We start from the raw sequence: 19964 nt of genomic DNA on the forward strand, positions 1-19964 counted from the left end.
AATGGTCAGAACTCTGAACAGTAGATATTCTTTGTATCTTATCCAAAGATTTCTGTCTTTAAAGTTATTGGCATTTTTAAGCAGGTTAATTTGTACAATTCTGTGTAAACATGAATCACAGGCTGTTACTAACATAGGGTTTTTAAGGGTGAAAGGAGAGAAGAGGAGAGAGGAGGAAAAGAGAGTGCCCTGAACACTTACATTTTCTGAAATTAATTTCAGTATCTAATCCTGCATGCTTGATTCATTGCTTGTAAGCAATTTAGGCAAATGCACATTAATATATGTCTTAGCAGATCCTCCATGTCTGAATGCTCATTATCACTCAGCCCAATCACTTTAAAAAGATAAATCTGGGTACTTTGTTGACCCTTTCTCATCTGTGCTGAAAATTTGTCCACTTGTCATAGTATAAAACAAATAAAAGCAGAAAATGTACACAGGCTCATGGATTTTATTTCCTTTGGAGTCACCGTGGCATGTTTTGTTTGTGAGGTCATCAGAACAAGAAAAGGGAGGAGGTGATAGTGAATAGGGGTTTCATGGCTGCTTGAGTACGGCCAAAGCAATCAAAATTGAATTAAACAGCTCTCTGCTGTTGGGCCAGAGGTGACAAGTGCAGTAAATAGTGCCACAGGTAAACTGTGTGTCCCCAGAGACAGTTACCTGCCACAGTGCTGAGGAGGCAGAGTGTTAAACCGCAGACCCAGAGCAGAATTATACACTCAGATGAAAAAATTGCCAATATTTCACAATATAGAGCAATATATACCAAAGAAAAGCATGTGCCTGTGTATAAAGCATATTGGTGCATTTGTCTTTTGAAAGTATGACAGATGGCTGAAAAATAGATTGGGAAAGGGGAGTTTGTCTTCCCTCTCTCTTGGGAAGTCCACTGTCTCCTGCCAGGCAACGTGTCTGACCTTGCTACCAGTCCTGCTTCCTTCTTGGCTCTGTGTCGCACTGTTGGCACCTAGGAGGATATATGGGTGGCTGGGATACATCAAAGGCAAATGGTGGAATATGCCATTTGCATCCTCTATTCTCAGTTGTACAGGAGGAAAGGCAAGGTGCAAAGGATGTGGTTAATTAGGTCACAGCTTCTGTAACTAATTAGGGAATTTGCTTGTCAGCAAACTTTTGAAAAGGTTTGATGTTTCAGTCTTTATAACCTATTTTGGGAGATGCGTGTGGCTGGCACCACTGCAGGGATGTCCGCATCCTCTCTTCTTGCCTGCAGTTGAAGGGGAAGGTGACTGCAAATAGAGGAGCTATGTCTGTGTTGTGCTAGAAGGCCCAAGGTGCTTTTCTTACCTTTCAGCCATGCCTCTCTGCCACTCTTAAACCATTACCTCTCTTTGATATAACAAGTCATAACAGCTTTGACAGATCTGGCTACTCACAAGAATTTATTTCTCATGTATTAGGTAGTGCTTTATATGTGATCACTGGACCAACTTTGTGGTCCAGCCTGACAAATCCTATATAATACGTGAGAAATGACTATACTTAATTGAACTAAGAGGCCTTCACTTTTAATGTTTTCTTCTCATGTCCTACATAACATGACTTATGAGTCACTCAGCAATATCTTTTCAAAACTAGCCTTTCCAGAGAGAGTAGTGCATGGCTCTAATCTTTAGAAAAGTGATTTTTGTTGCCCACAGCTTTAGATATGTGAACAGATCATTAGAAAATGGCACAGCTAGACAGACTTCCATATAGTTTAGTCAAATGGAAAAAAATAGCCAATGCTTATATTAGTTTCATTTATGCAGCATTTCTTACTTGCTTCTTCTCTGTAGAACTATATCAAAATCTGCTGGTGAGGGGAAGAGTGTGAGGGCAAGGATCACAGAGATGGAATGGACTGGCTCCTGTGACTGGAGTGTTGCAATGAAGCAATACAGACTTTTCATTGATGCCCAGGGAGAGGACTAGAGGCAATGAGCACAAACTGAAACACAGGAGGTTCCTTCTGAACATTAGGAAATGCTTTTTTGACTCTGAGAGTGACCAAGCACTGGCACGGGTTGTGCAGGGAGGTTGTGAAGTCTTCATCTTGGAGGTATTCAAAAACTATCCAGACACAGTCCTGGGCAACTGGCTTTAGGTTGAACAGTGGGGTTTGACCAAATGACTTCCAGATGTCCCTTCCCAGCTCAATCATTCTTTGGTTGTGTCATTCACCATGCATCATGTCACCAAAATGAAAAAAAAAAAAAAGGAAAGGAAAAATTAAAAAAAGCATTATGCATTACATGTACATGCACAAGCCAGTCTAAGATTTGACTTCTAAATTCCAATTTGGGCAACATGAAAATTGATTATCAAAATTTTTGAGTATTCTCTTGCCCTTAGTTGACTTGTGAGCTTCAGCAGGAGCACTTCAGTGGCTGCTATGAGGTGCACAGGCCTTCAGAAATTACACTATTCAATAAAATGCCAAACTGTTATGACAAATTTACTTTGAGGCAGATATTTTTGCAATATTGTTTCCTATAAGACAAATTCGGCCTCCATGTTAGTGGATGCAACTCCTATGAAATTCAATTGCAATACAAATAGAATTGGAGGTACTTTAATAGCTGAATTCAATCCTATCCTTTGAACAGTTTTTTCCTTGTGGATTTGAAGTATTTATAGGAAAGCATACTGTTATTTAGTGCGCTCACAGTGACTGTGAATCGATATACAAGTGTCATGACATATCTTTCATATTTATTCAGTAATCTAGTTCCAAAGTTAGTTTAGCACAGGTTTGAACAGAACACATATGTGTTCACACCAATGCACACAAACTAAAGTTCCTTTAAAAAATGCCTGCAATTTCTCAAAAAATGCCTTTATCTCTGTCTGAATTTTCATATGATACTTACTTTTATAATGCTTTCCTTCTGAGCTTTATAGCCATGAGGAATTGCACAATGAAAAACAATTATTCACTATTGTAGTGAATTCCCCAGACTGCCAGGGTTTGGTGCACCTATTCTGCCATTAGTTGATCACAGTTTTTGACAAGAGCTTGAAATTTTCAGTAATCAATTGTATCTGTGACTGTATGGTTTTCTGGATGAAAAAGAATATTTCTTAGCAGGGCATCCTACTAGGAAGAAAACCTCCCGCTCCACTATATCAGCAATGCTGATGTTTCCTGTAGGAAAAAAAAAAAATCACTCATGTTATGCCATATGGCTCTAGGGACTGCTAAAACAACTTGTCTCTCCATAATTAGTGAAATAGTAAATGTAAAAATCAAGAGGAAGGTTGACTCTTTTAAGAGTACAGAGGATATATATAATGCATATGAGACTAGGAACCAAAAGCTCTCCCCTGCGCTTTTAGACTCTCATATCACATCACTGCCTTGAACTGAAAAAGGAGGTTTCTCCTCATCATGGAGGCAAAATCCTATGTGATGGTGAATTTTAGTCAGGACTCTACAATACTGTTAGAAATAATATTGACTGCATAATTGATTTGATTGTTTAGCCAGTTTCCATCAGACTGAAATCTTTTCAGCCAAGGCACAGAATGTCCTTTGGCAGTTACACTGGAGCTCTACCTGGAGCCCACTTTCCACTAAAACTCTCTTTTCTAGTAAGATGGACAAGACATTCCTCTCTCCCAACTCTTGGTCTCATGAATTCCTAATTAATCAAGGGAGTGGGGTGGGGGCAGTTTCTTCTGACTGGTCTCCAGGTGCTTCTGGAAACTGAGCTGTCTCGGTTTGAATTGCATCTCTTTGATAGGAACGTTTTAAATCATATGTCTGTTATGTCATGCTAGGAAGAAGGATAAGTCTCTCAGTTCGTTAGGTTCCCAGAAACCTGGGGAGCCCCTTTAGGTAGGATTAGAACACTGTTCTACTGATCCATTTGACATGAAGTTGAGTGCTGTCAGTCCTGGGTCAGAGGAACAGCCACTGAGCCATTCCGTGGCAGCCTTGTCAGTGGATGCACAGACAACCATGATCTAGTTGCAAAAAAGAGAATGGGCAAGAAGGAGAAAAGAGAGAGTAGTTGTTTTCCTCCATGGGAATACAAGAATGACTGATTCAAATCTGATTCTAGAGTAGTTCATCTCCAGCAATGAACAAAAGCAACTGTTTCACCTAAAGACTGCTCTGGGTAGGGTTGTGGCAGCCTAGCTGAAACCAAGGAGAAAAAAAGGTGGATGTGGTGTTCCACCTCCCTGTAGGCACTTCCTAGAGATATATTTAGAGAGAATTCACTCTCATCATGCTTTAGTCAGTGGAAAAACAAGCAGTTTTTTAGGAGAGGTGCTTATTTTGAATGAGCTGAGTCACTGTCTGTTGGTGCTGTCTGTCCCATGAGTGTAAAGAAAGCTTGAATAACAGGGCTTCTAATGTAGGTACTAAAAGGTCAGTGCCAGCAGTTAGGTGGAAAAAACCTGGTGCAAGTCTCTGGGTTGGAGTCTCCTGAGAGGCCCGTGGTGGAGCAAGGAATTGAGATTAGCCATGGGGTTGCAAAACTGTCATCTAGATGTCTTTCACTCCTCCATCTAAGACTGGAAGATCTGGAGGATTAGTGAATGAAAATATTCTTGTGGAGAGCAAAAATTCATATATCTTGTTTATGCCCCAGCAAGGCTTCAAATGAATGAAAATGGGATTTAACTTGTGCCTCTGAAGTAAGTAGCTCAGATCTTTCAGGATCTGCTCAGTGGCAGTGACATCACATCTCTCTCTGTGCAGAAGTGGTGCTAAGTGGTACACTCAAAGTGTTAGATATCTAACACTCAAAGTGTTAGATATGTATCCAATGTGACAGCACTTCCTTTGGCACAAAATCATCTTTGGATCACTCTGCTGTTCTTATAGTTATTTATGTTTGTAATTATGCAGAATGCAGGCTTTACTGTAAATTATATAAATTTTATTTTTCAGGTTGGTTATTGGAATGACATGGATAAATTAGTTTTGATTCAGCATGAACCTACACTTGGAAATGACACTGCAGCCATTGAGAATAGAACAGTAGTTGTCACTACAATTTTGGTAAGGTATTTCTTTTTTTAATACTTATACTGGTGTGTGACACAATCTCATTTCTGGTTATGATCTAATTTAGTCTGCCGGTTCCTAGGTTAGTGGGAGGGTGAGAGCCATGTATTTTAATTATACTGACTGTCATGTCTGCACAGAGGTTTTTTTGGTATGCATTTAATATAATGATTCACTTGAAATCAGGCTTTTAAAATTGAGTTGTGATAAATTTTTCTTTTATTCAGTCTTTTCCATTTTTTACTGAAGTAAGTCTCAGAAATACAAGTTCTTATAACCTCTAATTGACAAATCTTAACTCAAAAGAAACTAGAAGAAAAGAAAAACCCAAAACATTCAAATGACAGAATGGAATGGAGGGTATAAAACGAGATGACTATGCCAGTGTCCCTTTTTGTCGATAAATTATAAACTCGATAATTGACATTATCAAGAGCTAAAATTCTAAGTTCGGTCAGCCAATCAGAATTGGATTATCTACTTTTAATTGTGAATGAAAACATGAATTTTGTTAATGCATTTGGACATATTTCTTAATATGTTTCTTCAGCATTACAATAGAATTTCCATTTTAATAACATTAAATAGATTTGTGGTTTGATTTTCCAGGATAATGGTGTTTTTAAAGAGTGTTTGCAAAGACTGCAGTTGCTTCATTCATTTACATTTTTAATACACAGTTTTTCAAAACAATTGTTTCTTACAAATATCTGTTTTAAACAAAATGTTTAACAATTTTTCCTCTGAAATCAGACATGCCCTTTAAAGCTGATGTTTGTCAAAGCTAACTGGCAAAGGGTGACCTTTACATGACCGCTTTTAAGATTTTACGTCTCAGTTCACTGCCCTTTTCACCTGCTTCACTTAGACAAGACATGTTAACCCAATAAACTGTGTCTCAAATGGGAAGGAACATTCTGAATGTGTTGTCAAGAAATAAATTTTCTAAGCTAATATGGAGTTTAAAATAATCCAAAGGAAAGCATCAAGACCTTTACTTAGTAAAAATGCAGTTACTTACCACATTTTCAGCAGTGTGTATCAGCATTTATACATTAAGTATGTCTTAACAAATCTGTTGAGGGTTATCATTCCAGGACACAAGCCAACCAAACTACTATACAGGAATTCAGAATGCAACTCCTAATCAAATTGTGTAACTTTTAATTTTATTTTTGCATGGGACATTTTAAATATATGTATCTTTTTCCTAAAAAAAAAAAAAAAAAAGACTTGGTGATGGAAAAAAGTATACTTCAGTACAGTCCTCCTCTTTTCAGCCTCTGATGAAGAATCCTATTTTAAGAAATTGATCAAGGAAGAAAAGAGTCCCAAGATGCTGCGAACATTCCTAACTAAGGCTCAAGTATTAACCACCAGTCTAGTAGCATTGAGCTTATTTTTCCATATGGATTACTGTTCCTCTGACTGGATGACCAGGCACTGAACCACCAAGAAAAGTTCTGTGACTAATCTGAAATGTGTAGAACAGATGACGTTAACCTTCAACTTTGCCAAGCTGAGAAGAGAACGATGTGAATAACAAGCTTTCAGTCGAAATTTTCCTCTCATACCAATCCTAATATCTTTGACTGAAGCTATCATACATGAATACTGTAATTTCTATAAATAGCTCCAAGCTTAGGAGAAGCATAATATAATAATGAAAAGTAATATAAAATGTTCCTGTTTGCCAGAAGGGAAAACAAGGAAAACAAGAAACCTTTTAAAATGTGTTATCTTGCCTGTCCTGTTTGCATTGAAGCATTTTGATGTGCATAATAAATGTTATCTTCAAAAGAACTTTTCCAGCCCCTGTATTGAAAGGACTGGTGGGATCATTTGCAAAACCAAAAAGCTGAATTAATATTCCAAAGCATGCCCTATGTTTATGCAGCATGTCATTTTTGGATAAATGCAAATAATTGAAAGCAGCATTGCTCCTTGACCAAAAGTGTCCCCTTTCCATGTTTCAAAATCACAGTGCAAGAGAAATATATCAGAATTTGGTTTGAATAAGAATATATGGTGATTTCTGCCTTACCATGCCTGTCTCCCATCCACTCCACTGTGAGCTGCACACATGATGCTAAAGGCAGAATAGAACCATGATTCTTACTGTTGGTCTGCTATGGCCATGTATTTAGCATCCACAAGCATATGATCACACACACAAAGAAAAGATATATTTAACTAGAATAACTTTCATGCTGCAAATGCCACAGAGACTTTTTCACCTCTTCATTGCCCTCTTCACATTGAAGGGAAGTTGAACCATTGTAGATGATACATTTAATTTCGGTTGCATGCATATTTTCCAACATTAAACTGAAAAGCTTCTGCAAACAGTGCTGTCAGGCTTTTCAGTCTTCGAAGACAGGTGGCATGGCAGCATAGGAAAAGTTTACAAGTTTTCAGCATGGCTCGCTTTAATTTTTGCCTGAAGCCAAATAGCAGAAACTGATTTTCCTCAGTTTCTTCACTTTTCACGAATCTATGCTTACTTTGCTGTAGTGTGGCTGTAAAACTGTTGCATAGAAAGTGCATTATAATGAATTAGCTCTGCACTCAAAGAACTTAGTACAGTATTTTCTACTTGGCAAAATGTTTTCTTCATTTGTAACATAGTGAGAGCATGTAGAATTTATTTTACATATTCTGTTTAGACACTCAGCCTATCCCCCGATTAGTCATGTGGTGAAGTAGCAGAGAGGGAAGGCAGCAAGGGCAGCTGGTGTTCTTTACCAGCTGCCATGCTCTTTATAATTCCTGTTCTGCACATTATTATATGATGCACAGCCTCCTGCACATCTGGAAAGGACGGATTTTCTACCTGTGTGCAGAAGCATTCCCTTCAGGATGCGGGGTGTGACCTCCAGATGCACAGTAGGCTCCCTGTATGGCCAGAGAAGGGATGCCATTTGCAGCCTTGCTCTAACACTGAGATAAAGTGAGTGACTTGTCTAGTTAGGAAGAATGATCATCTCTAATTTAGCAAGTTGAGAAGTATAGTGACAAGTTGTTAAGGTAGAATATAGGGAAGTAGGCTGGGAAGACTAATCTGAACTCTCAAATACATTTCATGATAGAGCCAACTCTGTACTTACTCTGAGATTGCAAAATTTAAAAATCACAAAAATCCTTTAGAACCAAAGCTTGATGGATATGAGCTGCATCTGCATTGTGGCTTCCAGTTCAATATTTTAATGAGATATCCTTGGTGTTGGCAGATTAAGTTTCAAGGGCAGGATCCAGTTCTCAACTGAGTCACCCAAATGTAGATGACTTTACAAAGTATGTTGATTCAGTTGCATTCAGTGACATTTAAGATGCTGTAGGATACACAGCCTGTCCCCCATTTACCTATCTGTAAAGGGGCAGCACAAAGGACCTGCAGAATGGCACTTTGGGGTCAAATACATTAGGGTATCTCAGATGACAGGTACCTTTCATTAGAGGACTGAGAACCACCCTAATTTTTTTGACTGATATATTCTTGATAGAGACTTACCTCAAAAATTCTAATTATAAACTTTTTCTCATAATAGAAAAATATTTTTTCATTAGAAATTTTATTAATTAAATTCTTCAGTACACTGGAGAGTAAAAAAAGAAGTTTGTTGCATGACAATAATAAAGACGTCAAACCGAATCCTGGACACTTTATTCAGAAAAAAAAAGGTCACTATAAAAACCTTCCATTGACATTTACAGAAATTTCTTTCAGAATAAAGTGTGATAATGTGTACCAGTCCTGTTGTAAAAAGCAGAAATTTCCTTGCACAAATATTTGTCACTTTTACAAATTATTTTTGCAACATTTGAAATCAACTTTAGAATAGGAAAGCCAAGCATAGATGTTTGGTATTTGGATTAGTTACTTTCTCCAGCTTCCCTTATAGTATGAATCATCCATCAGCTTTGAGCATTTTACTGTACATATGAATTTGTGGCAATGTGATGGAGTAATTTGTTTACATCTATAAAGGTAACTGTTGCAGACATCAACTTGTATTTACAAATGTTAAGTATTGTTATGAAATTGTGAATTATTTAAGTAAAGCTTGCACCATCTCTAATACCTGTTCCGTGCTAGTCATTGATCATTTCAATGTGGACTTCTCCTTGATTCACTACCCTATAAAATACTATTAAGCAGCTAAAATCTTGCAAATATTGCTGTGTTAAACCTCATTTAGCAGTAAGTCAGATGTGTGTTTTACATCAGTAGGTTAAGAGCTTATAGTTCAAAAATGTGGTAAATACAAAGATGGTTGGGAGAGATAATCTTTATATTAGACAAGATGCTATAACTGGAAACAGTGAAAAAGTATGCCTACTGTTTTCAGCTATTTCAGCTGATCTAATAGAAGACATCTCTCCATAAGTGTCTTGCATATCTTTTACCTTTAGACTAGCATGGCTACACTAACATTACTACTAATTTAGAAAATGCTATTGCAATAGATTATACAGAAAAAAGGTCTTTTTTAATGCCACAGCTAGAAAAGAGCATCAAGATATGGCTGAGTACATGCTATTGATCAATTCAGGTATTTCATGACTTTGCAGCATGACCTTGAAAGTAATCTGTGTAAGTTACTTGCTAGTAAACCAGTAAAGCTTGCCTTTCAGTGTCCTTTTATTATTATAACATCTGCACACCTCAGTTTGAAACACCCTCAAAGTCTGAAATTACAGAACCTAAAAGTAGTGCTGCTATTTGATTTATTTTTTAAAGACAGTCTTTATCAGAAACTCACATTCAGTCCCATCCACATCCCCCCATCAAATTCTGCCTTGAAAATAGATATCTCATTGTTTGGCAGGTAACGTAGGCACAACAATTAAAGAAACTATTATTTACTCTGTATAAAATAGGTAGGAGGGAAAGAACATAGTAAGCAAACCATAGTAGGTGTTCCTGTTATCTTTAATTGTATAATTTCACACTGACAGATCACACTCAATTGCTGCTTCTTTTAAAGCAGTCACAGCAAGAGGTATTACCTTACGCTATAAGATAATTGCATTATAAAAAATGTTCTTGGCTGTATTTTGCTCTAAATCAGTATGATCAGTGCGAAGAAAAGAAAGTGGATGGGGAGAGAGAACCAATGCAATTCCTCCAAGTCACCCAAGTCAGATCCCTGTCAGAACCCAGGCCTTCTGAGTCCTCACTTAGTTGTCCTTCCACTGGATGGAATCGCCTCTGCTCTTACCTACCAAGGACAGAACTGGGGGTTCCAACTTCCCTTCTCACTGGTCCCTCACAGAACTCCTGGGGAGGAGGGCTGAAGATCATTTAACCTTTAACAGGAAAAATGACGCATCTGTCACTTTGCTGTGCAGAAACAATTGAAGTGCTTTTTCTGTCAGTGGTGAGGTGCAGGCAGATGCACAGTGTCTGAATTTTGGAAGAAGGAGAAGGCTGACCTGGCGTCCTCTGTGTCTGTCTTCTTTGTGTTCATCTCCAGAGTTATTATTTCCTGGTGTGACTCTAATTGTATGCCTTTTGCTTGAGATTTATGGCTGAATCAGAAGAACTAGCAGTCACCAACTCCGGTCTTTGGAAAATAAAATTGCTTTTGCGGTGCAGCAAGCAAATGTAGCTGAAGCTTACAAGGAGAGTTCAGAAATTCTGGACACTGGACAGACTTGATTGTAGTTCTAGCTAGCAGTTGGCTAAATCACAGACAGGAGGCATAGGATTTTTGCCTCTGTTTATTTTAAACCACTTTTGTTCAATTACATGTAGAAAGACACTGATTTTGGGTTTTCCTCTCATGGGAACAAAAAGCCTACATGAGGGAGGAACAATTGATACATGTGGCCAAAATAGTTCCCAAAATCAACATCTACTGCAAAGAAAGGGCAGAATGCATTCTCTCTGTTTTTCTCCCTCTATGGGAAAAGACACTCATGTAATGACACGTATCCTCCCTTGTTAAATACTTAATAGAGGTTACAAAATTGCTGTTGCTTGCAGCTGATGTTCCTGTAGTTTCAATGAAGCAGACATTGTCATACTACATTTATATTTATTTTTATTTTTGTACTAATTTTATCTGTAGAAAAGAAGTGAATAGGGCAGAGTACTACCAATGTTAGTGTCAAAAGACCCAAAATTAGCCCAGGTCAGTACAGTGAAAACTTAAGTTGCCAGTATTTTGAGATGTAAATTCGAACAAAAGGTGACTTTAGTCACCCTTTATATTAGAAAAATATGAATTATATGAATGGATATGAATGTACTAATATGAATATAAATATGAATTTATGTGAAGTGATTTAAAATACCACTGGAAAGTACCATTTTTCTTAATGATTACTAAAGTCTGAATCCACAGAGCTAAAAAGAAAAATGTAGCCTTGATATCCCAGTCATGTAATGTTCGCTGTTGTGACGGTATGGTTTACACAGGGAATGCAAGATCCACTTTTCAAGACAGGTTTTACTTGTTTCCAGTGACACTCACCACTCGAAAATATTTTAGTACTTCTTTTTCATGCCACATGTAGAGTCACTGTCAACTTAATATTATTCTTGTCCATGCATATCACTTAGGTTCATCCTAAAAGACCTTGCAGAATCTGCAGTGTTTATTTGAAGCAGAAGATACATGTTTCCTTGGGAATATATGTCTATGTTCTCACTAAAATGTATGTAGCCTCTTAATAGTTATGCATTCTAAACCTCAAGAAAGCAAGTCATTCAGGCTCTGCATCTGAAATTACACAGACAGTAACCACACTACGTTAGAGGATATGCTTACTTACCGAAGTCAGAAATGTACATTGTACTTTCATTATCTCACGGTCCTTTGCGTTGCATAGGTTTAACCCCTACTCTATGCTTTAAATTTAGCATATACTGCACTAAGGTCTTTCATTTAAAACAAAGTAAGGTTGATAAATCTTGTGAAATGTATAAGCCAAATTACAGTGTAAATAGTATACCTTTCCAGAGGGATTTCTGTTCATACATTTTAATTTAAATGTGCTAATACTACCCATGAACTTTTGATAAAGTGTGTGTTGTTCAGTCAGTACATGACATGGTTTTTTTTTTCAGAGTATATTCGGTGCACTTCTCCTTTACAGTTCTGCTTCTTTCATTATAGGAAGCCCCATATGTTATGTTCAAGAAAAACCATGATACGTTTGAAGGGAATGACAAGTTTGAAGGATACTGTGTAGATCTGGCATCAGAAATTGCAAAACATATTGGTATCAAGTACAAAATTGCCATTGTTCCTGATGGAAAATATGGAGCAAGGGATCCAGAGACAAAAATCTGGAATGGGATGGTGGGAGAACTTGTTTATGGGGTAAGCATACCAATTTTTGAAGCAGGATTTAATTTATCGTAGTATAACTCATAAAATAGGAAGTACATATGCATTTTATTTAACCTTGGGGTATCACAAAAAAGAAACAGAATCTTGTTTCAGATCTCTATGTTTTCACCTATTTTCAAGAGAAAAGCAAATAGTTTCATCCAAGTTCTGCTGTTTATTCGACTAGTACCTTGTAATGTTAGAACATCCATAGTGTGCATATCCCTTAAAAATTCATTAATGTTAGAGACCATCTATTCCTGATACATTGTAAAACTTAGTTGGGAAGAATATCACTCATTAATTCATTTTCATGGAATGGTGGACAGAACTTTTAAAAAACTTGCTCTAGTTTGACAACTGGAGAATCCACCATTATATATCAAACATATGTAACAAACCACTACAGGCAAGTACACAATTAGGCAATTCAGAATGAAGACAGTCTTTTAAGATGAACAACAATAATAAAATTTAAGAGCAAACTTAGTAAGTTAACAACTGAGAGCATTATGTTATACAGTGATCTGGAGAAGGATTCTTCAGAACAGCATAACAGTTAACAATTCTATTGACACATAAAGTTCTAATATTTAATCAAAATAGTTCCAGCAAGCCCAAATAAATATTTGCAGTATCTGAGGTTACCAAAAGTAGCAAAACTCAGAGCTGAGCTTGCTGATAATTGCGGTTGCTAGTATCTGCCCTGAGAACAGATCAGTATTCTTAAAGAAACTTTTCATTTCAGTGATGGAATAAAAAAAAATCCTCAAACTATTCAGGTGAGAATATTTCCACCAATGAACTCATAATATGCCTCAACCTCCATATAAAAAACTCCTGCATAATGGTTGATCCATCCACAGTTGCAGTTTTCACATTTCCAGTGATGGTTTGGGCCATATGTGGCAAAGGCCTTGTGGCTTTCCTAGCAGCACCATTTCAATTCCCTTCTGTCAGCTAAGTATAGCTGACAGAATTTTGTCAACATCTTCTCCATTAGCATCAGTTCAAGAGACTCTGCAGAATGAAACACTCTGGGGGCTGTAGGAGTGTGGGCAATGGTGCCCCAGAATGTTGGTGATTTCACCCAGCCATGGGAATGGGAAGGTTACATCTTCAGAAAACTCTATGTTCTTGGAAGTTGATGAAGGAACCAGCCTCAAGTATGTCTTTGAAGAGTAGAACAACTGACTGTCACCAAGCATGTATATCTACTTTAGTGGCTTGGAAGCAGCTCAACTCATAGGATATTAAAAAACAAAGATTTTCAGACTTACTTTATCAAGTATGGAGGTTACCCCTTGTCTGGCTTTTAACTGCAATAGCAAACTCATGGACATCAATGCCCAAGCACTGTTTTACACCAGAAGTTTTTCTCAATATTCCAAGAAATTTTACTCTTTATGAGAAAATTCCCTTGCCCAAATGCAAATTTTCAGTGGGCTATCATCTAGTTGAAAATTATAGAGGAAACTTGATATTACACTTTCATTTTCTGTTTGTTTGGGGGTTTTTTTCCTCCTTTTATCTTTAAAAATTTACCTCATCAAACCCAAACTGCCCTAGTACTACACTGGCATACAGAGTGCTGTTAGGAAGCTCACATGGATGTATCAACACCTGTGGCTGTTAACACAGCTGAAAGCAATAAAGCTCACAGGCATGAGGAACCTGTTGCAAATTACCTGCATGAAGAGGATAACCCAGAATACATGGCTAACACTTCATTTTTTGTAACGGAAGAGACTGAGGTGAAGGCTCTTTCCAGTTCTCTGTTTAGGAAGGCTGCAGTTTCATTGTGATTCAGGGACTAAGCTGCAGCAAGGCTCTTGTAATTGCTTTTTTATTGAAGAACTAAGAGAATTTTGGCTGTTGCCTACTGCTCTACTGTCCAAAGGCTCCTTGACACTGTATCTGTCCTAGTTGTATCAGTGGCAGCAGTGGCACCAGCGAGTGTCCCTGTGCTTTGGAACTTGCCTGACTAATCTGCTAAATTGCAATGCTCCCTGGTATATTTTTGGCCCATAGTTACTGTCCAAAAGAATTCCTGAGCCCAACTGGTCACTAGAATGGGGGAGAGACCATTCCCTATAAGCAGCTTGAATGCAGTCATGCTGGTTTAGAGGTCAGGTGACGTTTATGGTAGCGACACAGGCTGTCAGGTGCAGGTTGGGCTACACCAAGAGCTACACCAAGTGTGTTAAATGTACTTTTACAGGAGTGGCTTGAAAGGAAATTGTTCTTTCTGTTAACTTATAAAGTTTGCTGTTAAAGATTTCTGCAGGGAATCCCTCAAGAGCATCCTCCCTGCAAATTCCTTGAATCCTTGCCAGAAGATTTACAGAGCATCAGGTTCCCAGGCCTATTCGACATAGAGAAAGCAGAAAAATCAGCTAGCCAGAGACTTTGCTGCAAAGCTCTGCTAGAAGAGTATGTTCATTTTCTCTGATAGATCTCCTAATCACAAATACAAGTACTCTGAGTAGTTGGCTATGCTTCAAGCAAGGCTTTTTATGTGCAGCCAGGATTGGGACAGAATTTCCAACCTAATTAACAAGTTAACAAGATGATCTGTTTGGGAAACATTTACAGCTTTTAATTCCCAACCACATTAAAGGATTAACAGACAGTTTTTGCTGGCCAGTGAGATGGGACCCTTTCTATGCATAAAAGACTCCTCTGCTTTTCTGCTCTTTGCAGAAATACCCCTTAGCCCTATCCGTGTTACTGAGGATAGACATGTGACAACTTTATGCTGTGTTCCCTTGAGACCTGTATGCAGCACTGCTTGTTCTGGTACCTGGACACTCAGGTGCTGCACAGAGCAGTTTAGTTGTTTCCTAAACTCTGTAGTTGATTTTTCTATCAGGTCCCAGAGGAAACAGCATATGAAGTTCCATGCTGTAAAGTTTTGCTAAGACTGTATGGAATGTCATGCTGGAGATGGTTTTGTTTTCAGCACTCTGTTAAAAACTACCAGGAAATCTTGGTCATTTGTCCCTGATATATCCAAATGCATGCAGTAGTCCATGTGAATTCTACTTGCCTTGATATCTAGCTCACAGGAAAAATGCTGGCTGGGGATGAAATACCATTAAGCATGTGCAACAGGTGTTTCCAAATGCACTAACAGTCAGTTCCAGTTAAATATTCATTCTCCTGACACAGAATGTTGTCCTTTTACTGCTTAACACAAAAGGTCACAATTCATTTCTGTTCAAAACCTGAGAAGCCATTAGCTTCTGAGATTGAAATCACCTTCTGCATGATTTTTCTCAGATAGGTTTACTAACTTCACACAACTTGTACCAAGCATAGATTTTATTCCAAAGAAAGTGTCTCTCACCATCAGAGTCAAAGGAAAGGATCCCGAATTCATCTGTTTTTGGTAGTGGCGCAGCCTCGATTGAAATGCTGTTACAGATGCAGTTGATTCAACTGTGAAGTATCATTAGTCTTTGTCAAAACAGATTTCACTGGCAACAAAATCATTATTTGTTTGCACCATACTTATATTGTTAATCATTTAAATCCATAATTATATGGTGTACATTAACTGGGCAAAGCACAGTTTCTGGTAATTATCATGCACAGTTATTGTCATCATTTAGCTTTCACAATGGCACACAGTAATCTCATAAAAATAATAAATAATATTATCAGTTTTGGGCAGCTGCACTTTTTTCAGGGTTTTTTGGCATTTAATTGTGACCTAGCTATATACTGCCCTTTTACATTTATTGGCATGAAATGGATCTATCTACATTATGAATCATCTGATACTAGATCTCTATTGTAAAGAAATTGGATAAGTTCCTATTTCTCCTCTTAAACTTCTTCAAGTACTGTTGGCAGCTAGTTCTGTTGTAGTTCAAGTTCTGCATATCCTCTTTGAGCATTTAGATTTGGTAAGATAAATCTTATCCAGTGTTTCATATATGATATGCAATGTGCTAAGTAGGTCTTTAAAATCCCTTCAATTGACACTAAAATGTCACTTCTCCAACTCACACCGTGAAAACTAACAACCCTCAAGGATCTCTATTTTAATCCCAGTGGCAATCTGTAGACACACAAAAAAAACCTGTTAGCCAAGATCTTTGAAGGCCAGTGACCAGGTCTGTCCCTGCATTATTGAAGATACCACTATGTGACAAAGACAGAGAAGGTTGGCAGCAATAGATCACAGTTGCCATGAGTCTTTCACTTAATTAATTACAAGGACTCCACAACAGGTATTCTCAGAAACCAAAATTTAGAAGTATAAAAGACATTGGCTCTAAAGAAGGAAACCATTCTTCTAGAAAAAAAGGAAGTTATGAGTGAGATAAAATACAAAAATATACAGGAAAGCCAGTAGCCCAAACCATCCTACAGTCCTTAGACTACAGAAACAAAGTTTACTTTACAGTTTTCAGGCTACTGAAAAATATATTTTAGACATAGTATCTTTCTTCATATAATACTTATTTTCATAAAATATCTATTTCAGTAAGACTTATGTAATCACAAGGCATCAAGAAGCCGAATTTTTAAAAATGCCTTATATTACAAAACTTAAGATAAAATTCAGAGAATTAGCAGTGTTGTCATAATGTTTACCCAAGATATTAGCACCAGAGATAATTTCTGATACCTTTGCAAAATTATGATTTTAGATGTGTTACTTAAACTGTAATAACTTTACATAACATTATAAGTGCTTGCATCGCAAATATTTCAGAATGACAGATACAATCTGATGATTAATATATAGCAATTTTAATACAAATTTGCATTTTTGGACCATTGCACTGGAATGAGTCAGTTCTTTTGAATTATTCACAATTATAAAACTGCCAAAATAGGTTTAAATTTTGACTACACAAAATTAGTTTAAAATTAAAATCCATAAAATTTATATAACTCAGTATAATGGTATAGAAAACATATTATTTTAAATGCATTTACCTGTTTCAAAGTTTTAAGATGAGAAAAAAAGCCTACATTTCAATTTCTTTTTTCCTTTGTCACCCAAGCTATTTACATACCACTTGGATTAAACTATTCTAGCCCATCTTTATTTTTCACCATTTTAATCTCATTGAAACAGCAAAGTATTCACAAAATATGCTTAATTACCCTTCTTAGCCCATAAACTGTATAAAAGTCCACAGGCTCTGTGACTGTACCTAGACACAGCACCATGGTGATGAATAGGAGAAAGGTTGCAGCAGCTTTTGCGTCTGTTCCCCTCCCACGGGTGCACCTTTTGGCCCAGTTCCCCTTGCAATTCCCATCTGAGGTGCTGCTAAAATGACAGTTTTAGCATACAAGACAAGGAGCAAATCTTAACATTAAGTTGCATGCCTAATGACAAAAATGATCCATTAGCTTACCTACAATATCTTATAGTTCATGCAGACATCATTGTTAGCAATCATAATCAATAATGATTCATTCAAGATTGGCATTTTAATTCTAAAAACATGTTAGAAACACATTTAAAAATATTCCTGACATGAGTGGGAATGGATTCAGCACACTTTTTATCCTTTTATCACGTGATTTCACACACTTATTTTCTGTATACTTAGCATTTTTCACTGTTTAAAATGTGATCATTCCTACTGAATTATCTTTCTGTCAAGACAACCGTGTGCAGTTTGGTGGAATCACAGCAATAGTTAATCACCTTTGCGGCTTCATGCTATTTGGAGCTTCCTTGAGTCTATGAGCTGGTTTCCCTTGAAAAATTATTATGTCTTATGAAAATATGACAATAAATTACTGTTTCTGGGATCCTCAAAAAAAAAGAAAAATCTCTATACATTCAGTGATTATAGGGTCATTCTCATTTTTCATTCTTCCTTGAATTCCTTTACTTTAAATCTAAATTAATGCCTAAAATGATCTTCCTACACTGTTGCTCACCTCTGTAAGATTTAAGAGTCTTCTGCTTAGCAGAAACATTAAGTATTTGTATAGTTCTTTAAACTAAAAAACTGCAATATGTATGTTTTACTAAACGCATATGGAGTAAATACAGAGTGTGATAGAAAGAAACAGAACAATGTTATAGAGCATTTAAGCCACAGTGTCCTAATGTTAATAACATACCTTCGGAATTAGCTGCTTAGCTGAGTGTATAAACCAACTTCAATTAATCTATACATCTATATTTCTTTTTTCTTTATAGAAAGCAGAGATTGCTGTTGCGCCTCTGACCATCACTTTGGTACGAGAAGAGGTCATTGATTTTTCTAAGCCTTTTATGAGTTTGGGGATATCCATTATGATCAAAAAGCCCCAGAAATCTAAACCAGGAGTGTTTTCCTTCTTGGACCCTTTGGCGTATGAGATCTGGATGTGCATAGTCTTTGCCTACATTGGTGTCAGTGTGGTCCTGTTCCTAGTTAGCAGGTTTAGTCCATATGAGTGGCACACAGAAGAACCAGAGGATGGGAAAGAAGGACCCAGTGACCAGCCTCCCAATGAGTTTGGCATATTCAACAGCCTCTGGTTTTCCCTGGGTGCCTTTATGCAACAAGGATGTGATATTTCCCCAAGGTTTGTGTCAAATCTTTTTACATTTGCATTTCATCTTCAACACTGAAGCATAAAATCTTCCTTCGTTAATTTTCCTGGCAGTGTTTTCTTCAGGAAGCCTTTTTTTCTTTTTTTTTTTTTTTTTTTTTAATAACCATGATAAGGGCAACAGATAATCTGCTTTGAATTTGAGTCATTACAATTATTTTACCAATGTCAATGTGCATAAACCACAAACAGCTCTCAGGAACAACAGGTACACACAAGGAAAATTCCGCTGAGTTGAATTCAGAGTAACTGTGTTGTTGCTAGTTTAATTCCATTGTATTACATCTATGAAATGCAAAAAATCATGCTGAATATTTGCCCTCCATCAAGGAATCTCCCATTTCTGTCCTTGTCGAATTCTACAGTGCTGCTTTGCAAATATCACTATCTATGAGAGACAGTATTTGACTGTCTGGATCTGAGAAACCACTCTGTATTTCTAAGCTGTGCCTTATAGAGCACATGCCTCAGATCGAATACATGATTCAAGTACTGAATTTCTCAACCTTTTAAGATATTCTGAACTTTAGTAGGCGATAACTATAGCTTCTTAATTTAACATTATGATCCAATCTTTCAAACTTAAATGCTTCATTTTAGCCATTTGCAGTGAAATTTTGAGTGTTCAGCATTGGCCTAACCCGTCTATTATTGAAGTTAGCAATAAAACTGGTACTGATTAAGAGTGGATGGACATTACTCCTCAACAGCCTTCTCATCAAATTACAGGTATTGGAAAGGAAAAATGTAAGTTTTTACTTAGCAGAAATGTCTCTGTTACCACAAAATTCTTGCTTCTTAAATAAGAAAAATCTGAATGTTCAAATGATTGCAGTAGCTTGTAGAATGTTTCAAAAGTTTAGATGACACAAACATTTTAATTCTACAGCCAACATAATCCATGTACAAAGATTTTTGCAGGTTTCTTTTAAGAGGAAACAGAGAATGCTACTGATTTGCAGATACCATGCTGTATTTTTGTCTCCGAGAAGAGATTGCCTATTCAGTATTTTTGACAA

The 19964-nt window shown here is 37.0% G+C and overlaps 1 protein-coding gene across 8 annotated transcripts in view; it reads left to right on the forward strand.

Moving 5' to 3' along the window:
* Positions 1 to 19964, forward strand: part of GRIA4 (glutamate ionotropic receptor AMPA type subunit 4) — a 218112-nt gene that overhangs the window by 149648 nt on the left and 48500 nt on the right. For 7 of the 8 annotated variants that reach the window (XR_001920491.3, XM_008922755.4, XM_008922754.4 and 4 more), the window contains exons 9-11: positions 4910 to 5020; positions 12151 to 12357; positions 18548 to 18918. Coding sequence is in view for 7 of the 8 variants with exons in the window: in XM_008922755.4 (XP_008921003.1) it covers positions 4910 to 5020; positions 12151 to 12357; positions 18548 to 18918 (689 nt within the window). In the remaining variant the exon portion in view is untranslated. Of the gene's footprint in view, positions 1 to 4909; positions 5021 to 6306; positions 7734 to 12150; positions 12358 to 18547; positions 18919 to 19964 lie in introns of those variants that run through there. The other variant, XM_008922756.4, reaches the window with a different exon arrangement.

This window comes from Manacus vitellinus, unplaced genomic scaffold (assembly GCF_001715985.3).
Source record: "Manacus vitellinus isolate BGI_N305 unplaced genomic scaffold, ASM171598v3 scaffold_2_pilon, whole genome shotgun sequence".
NCBI lineage: Eukaryota > Metazoa > Chordata > Aves > Passeriformes > Pipridae > Manacus > Manacus vitellinus.